The 5,271-nt window shown below is 51.9% G+C and overlaps 1 protein-coding gene across 1 annotated transcript; it reads left to right on the top strand.

Moving 5' to 3' along the window:
• The first annotated feature begins 3,039 nt into the window (after window positions 1-3,039).
• On the top strand, window positions 3,040-5,062 carry LOC100384148 (uncharacterized). Its single transcript, NM_001176727.2, has one exon. The coding sequence runs from the start codon at window positions 3,832-3,834 to the stop codon at window positions 4,201-4,203; it is 372 nt and encodes a 123-aa protein (NP_001170198.1). The 5' UTR covers window positions 3,040-3,831; the 3' UTR covers window positions 4,204-5,062.
• The last annotated feature ends 209 nt before the right edge of the window (window positions 5,063-5,271 follow it).

Genomic DNA, 5,271 nt, shown 5'->3' with positions numbered 1-5,271 from the left:
GGCTGAATCGGTCCCTGTACGGCCTTAAGCAGGCGCCACGGGCATGGTACAGTCGCTTCGCCTCCTACCTGGCCTCCAGCGGCTTCGTCGAGGCCAAGTCGGACACGTCCCTGTTCATCTACCGGCGCGGCGACGACACCGTATACCTCCTGCTCTACGTCGACGACATTGTGCTCACGACATCCACCGCCGACCTTCTACACCACACGATCGTCGCCCTTTAGTGGGAGCTCGCGATGAAGGACCTGGGGCCCCTACACCACTTCCTCGGCATCACCGCTGAGCGCCGCCTCAGGGTCTCTTCCTCCACCAGCACCAGTACGCCATCGACATCCTGGAGCGGGCTGGCATGTCTAACTGCAAGCCCTGCTCCACACTTGTCGACACTCAGGCGAAGCTCTCTGAGGACGACGGGCCTCCGGTCGCCGACGCGATGTCATACCGGAGCCTGACCGGCGCTCCAGTACCTCACTTTCTCCAGGCCCGACATCGCATACGCCGTCCAGCAGGTGTGCCTGCATATGCACACTCCGCGGGAGCCCCATCTCACCGCGCTCAAGCGGATTCTGCGCTACCTCCGCGGCTCCCTCGACTACGGCCTCCTACTCCGCCCATCCCCGACGTCGGAGCTCGTGGTCTACACCGACGCTGACTGGGCTGGCTGTCTCGACACGCGCCGGTCCACCTCCGGTTACGCCGTGTTCCTGGGCGCCAACCTCGTCTCATGGGCCGCCAAGCGGCAGCCCATCGTCTCTCGCTCCAGCGCTGAGGCCGAGTACCGTGTCGTGGCCAACGGTGTGGCAGAGGCCTCCTAGCTGCGCCAGCTCCTCCACGAGCTCCACAGTCCCCTCCAGCGCGCCACTCTCGTCTACTGCGACAACGTCAGTGCGGTCTACCTCTCCACCAAACCCGTGCAGCATCAGCGCACGAAGCACGTAGAGGTCGACCTGCACTTTGTCCGCGAGCGTGTCGCTGCCGGTGACGTTCGGATTCTCAGCGTCCCCACCACGCTGCAGTTCGCCGACATATTCACCAAGGGGTTACCGTCGAGTGTATTTTTAGACTTTCGATCTAGTCTCAACATCTGTACAAGATAGAGTTGTGACTGCGGGGGGGGGGGTGTGTTAGACTACCCGTCTAGGGTTTGGGGTGTTACCCTTGTAATTACCGTCTCACCCTCAATGTAATGGGCCTGGCCCATTTACTAAGTCTATTAATACTACTCCCAACCCTGTTTAGGGTCATGGGTTCACATTCCAACACTCTCTTCACGTCCATTTGATATAGCTTAAAGCCATGGTAAGTAGCATAGGAAAATAATATACGAATTGACTCAAGCCTAGCTACGGGTGCATAGGTTTCACCAAAATCCAAGCCTTCGACTTGTGAATAACCCTTGGCCACAAGTCGGGCTCTGTTCCTTGTCACCACACCATGCTCATCTTGCTTGTTGCGGAATACCCACTTGGTACCTACAACATTTTGGTTAGGACGTGGAACCAAATGCCATACCTCATTCCTCGTGAAGTTGTTGAGCTCCTCTTGCATCGCCAGCACCCAATCCAAACCTTTAAGTGCATCCTCTACCCTGTGTGGCTCAATAGAGGAAACAAAAGAGTAATGTTCACAAAAATGAGTGACTTGAGATCGAGTGGTTACCCCCTTATGAATATCGTCGAGGATGGTGTTCACGGGGTGATCTCTTTGAATCGCCTGGTGGACTCTTGGGTGTGACGGTCTTTGACCCTGTATTTCTTGGTCATCTTCCTTGTCTTGATTTTCTTCATCTCCCCCTTGATCATTGCCTTCTTCTTGAGGTGGCTCATCTTCTTGATCTTCTTCATCACCTTGAGCTTGTTCCTCATCTTGAGTTGGTAGAGATGCTTGTATGGAAGATGATGGTTGATCTTGTGCTTGAATGGGCTCTTCGGATTTCTTAGGACACACATCCTCAATGGACATGCTCTTTAGCGCGACGCACGGAGCCTTTTCATCATCTAGCTCATCAAGATCAACTTGCTCTACTTGAGAGCCGTTAGCTTCATCAAACACAATGTCACAAGAAACTTCAACTAGTCCAGTGTACTTGTTAAAGACTCTATATGCCCTTATGTTTGAATCATAACCAAGTAAAAAGCCTTCTACAGTCTTAGGAGCAAATTTAGATTTTCTACCTCTTTTAACAAGAATAAAACATTTGCTACCAAAGACTCTAAAATATGAAATATTGGGCTTTTTACCGGTGAGGAGTTCATATGATGTCTTCTTGAGGATTCGGTGAAGGTATAACCTGTAACACCCCAGGTGTTTATGTTCCGCTCAACAATGAGTACGAATTTAAGCACGTAATATCAATGGATAAAACAGATACTAAATTTTAATCCTCTTCGCCTATCGCGATTTCTATATCACATTTGTTTCGTCTGTCGCGAGTGTGACATCATTTTTATTTTATCTATCTGGGCTCTTCCGAAATTTTCGTGATATTCGGAACATTGTCATTCCGAAAATCGGTGCGTCCGGTGACTATTTAAAATTCATCGCTTGCGCGAATACGAATTTGAAAATTCAGCCCAGTCCTCCGATTTTATCTCAAACAAATTTATTAGAGCTCGACGATAGGAGTGCTGCAAAATTTAATCGGTCTGAGATAATTACAGTCAGGACCCAGTATTCATAGTTAATTCGTTTCGCTGTTCAGACGTGGATGAAATTAGTTGATTTCAAATAAGTCGAATCAAACGTAAAATAGCAACGCTAATATTGTTTTGATTCATCCTATTTACATCTCGCTTAGACCTAAATCCTAGAGCCTGAATCTATCTATGTCTTTTAAAAAAATGTGTGACCGAAACATAACAAAATCCCTTTTCAGTTTTATTATTTTTCTTTCTCTCGTTGTCCGGATAATCTCCCTAGGATTTTTTTGAAGTCGCTCGGCTCCTTATCCTCCACCGTTAGACTCGTCTTCTTATCCTTTCGTACGCAGTTTCTGCTCCTTATCCCGTGTGCATAGGAACCAGCTCCCAAACGTCGTCGGTCATCCCTGCTCCCTCAGGACATCTTTCCAGCCGCCATGGAGCTCACCCCAGTCCTCAACACCGAGCTCTCCTGCTTCCCTCGACACCGGTCTCTGCTCTGCTCCCACAGCCGACTCCCTCCCATGGCGTCCAGCTGAATTTCCCTTAGGCAGCCGCCGGCCGGACCTCTCTCTACTCAGAGCTCCCTGTCCGTCCTTCCCAGCCAAAGCTCATCCTCATGGCGTCTGGCATTTCTCCCTGTCGCTCCTCCCATGCCGTGCTCGGACTAAAGCTTCCCTGCGCGCCGACTTCACTGCTCGCGCCGTCGCCCAGCCTGTTGGCGCGCGCTAGCTTCTGCGCGCGTTCTCTGTCCCCAACGCCGCTCTCTTCCCCCAGCGCCGCGCTCTGCTCGTGGAGCTCCTCCTCTGTCCGGTCACCCTCGTCCTAGCTCGGCGCTGCCTGCTAGCCGCAAGCAACCGAGGTCTCTCCCTGCGCGCGCCGCACCCAGTTGCCTGCGCACGCGTCGCTGTCAAGTTCCGAGCGCCTGGATTTCTTCCCCCTGCGCTCGGTCACGGTCAACGCGAGTCGTGAAATTTTTGCTTGGTTCTTTCTGCCGCGCCCCTGGCTCCTCTGTTGGCGCGTGGCCGTCTCCTGCTCCCTGCGCGACTGCCGCTACTCCCTGACTTGCCGTGGTGCCCGTCGCCCTGCGCGCGCTCTGTTTCCTCGCGTGGCTTCATGCTCGCCTGGCCGCGCCCTGCTTCCATGACCGCCGTCGAAGCTTCCCTGCTGCACCGTCGAGCCTTCGCTTGCCATGGCCACTGTAACTCAGCTCGGCCGACCGCGCTGCTCCCTGCGTGCCCAGCCTCAAGTTCCTGTGCGCGTGCTCCACTGTTCCCTGGGCGAGTTCCTCGCTACTACGGTTGTCTGGTGTTTGCCCGTGCCGATCCGCATTCGCTCATATCGCCATCGTCGTGTTGTCGCTGGTGATAGCCTCACGTGCGCGACACACTCCCGCCCCAAAGCAAACCCCATGTTGCTGTGTCCCTGTTTCAATTTGCCATGCTGCACCGTCATCGCTTGGTCGCGCCGTGCTGTTTCCCTATACGCGTCGAGTCCTTTTTCCTGCTCGCCGCGATGCCCGGTGTCCTGCCTGCTTTGCTCACCCGCGTCGGCTACTCGCTAGTGCTCCAACTTGTCAGTTGTCGTTATCCTATTCGCGTCAATACGCGACCGTGGTTGTGTTCGTCGAGTTCGCCAACACTTTGTTGCCGATTCGACTGTCGTCGCTGTTGTGTGCCTCGCTGCATGCTCGCCGAGTGTTGACGGTTGTACCTCAGCACTCGTGCTTGCCGCTGGCTCGCGTTAACGCTCGCGCGTCTACTCGTTGTCACTGCATCGCACTCACTCTTTGTCCATCGGGCTTCACGCGTGCTCGCGTTTGTCGTCGAGCTGTTGAACCCGTCCTCCCTTGCTCGTGACTTCGTCGTCACTAGAGCCCTCACTAGGTTCGTGTCCTCGCCAGCTCGCTCCGTATTCGATCTCGTCATCGTTCCGCGCATCAGCAAGAAATCTCAAGAGTCGGGTGAAGACGGAGCCAACAGCGTGGTGTTCACCAAGTGCGCGACAAAAAACTCAGACATCCTGCGTGACTCAAGTTCGGTTCGTCAAAATTATTCAGTCGAGGAAAAGATCTGCAGCAATTGATTACCGAAGAAAAGAAGGCCCCTGGATGACGTCAACCGAAAACCGTCGTCGTGCCTGCGACTATCGCGTCGAATTAGTCAGGGTAAGTAAATTTGTTACTCGTGTTAGTGGATTGGTGGATGGTTTGACTAGGTTTAATATTTATTGATTGTCTGAGTCGTTTTAGTAATTTGGTCGATGTCGTAGGATGAAAAAGATCTCAATAGGTCTCAGTGTTTACGGGATTATAGGTGTTAAAAATGGAAAATTATATTAATATATATATGATACACAGGTTAATCGGTAAATTAAGTCATTAAGATACACAGTTAAAGAGTAAATAAAAAGCTAGGAATAAAAGTAGATTTTCTAGTATAATATGTCAAATTGGTTAATGGATGTAGTCGATGCCCTGCTGTGATATCTATGATGCTTAATGCTTGGTTTTAAGTGTTTCATCCCTTTTAGTGTAGATTATCTATATTATACTCGTTCTCATACATGTGCATCGTGCATCTCATGAGGTACGATAAATAATCGCGTGATGCGGAAGACGACCCAAGTCGAT

The sequence above is a fragment of the Zea mays genome, chromosome 8 (assembly GCF_902167145.1).
Source record: "Zea mays cultivar B73 chromosome 8, Zm-B73-REFERENCE-NAM-5.0, whole genome shotgun sequence".
Lineage (NCBI taxonomy): Eukaryota > Viridiplantae > Streptophyta > Magnoliopsida > Poales > Poaceae > Zea > Zea mays.
This window is presented reverse-complemented; position numbering and strand designations above follow the sequence as displayed.

Coding starts and splice junctions, on each gene's coding strand:
- LOC100384148 (NM_001176727.2), top strand. CDS start 3,832: ATGGCCACTGTAACTCAGCTCGGCCGACCGCGCTGCTCCCTGCGTGCC.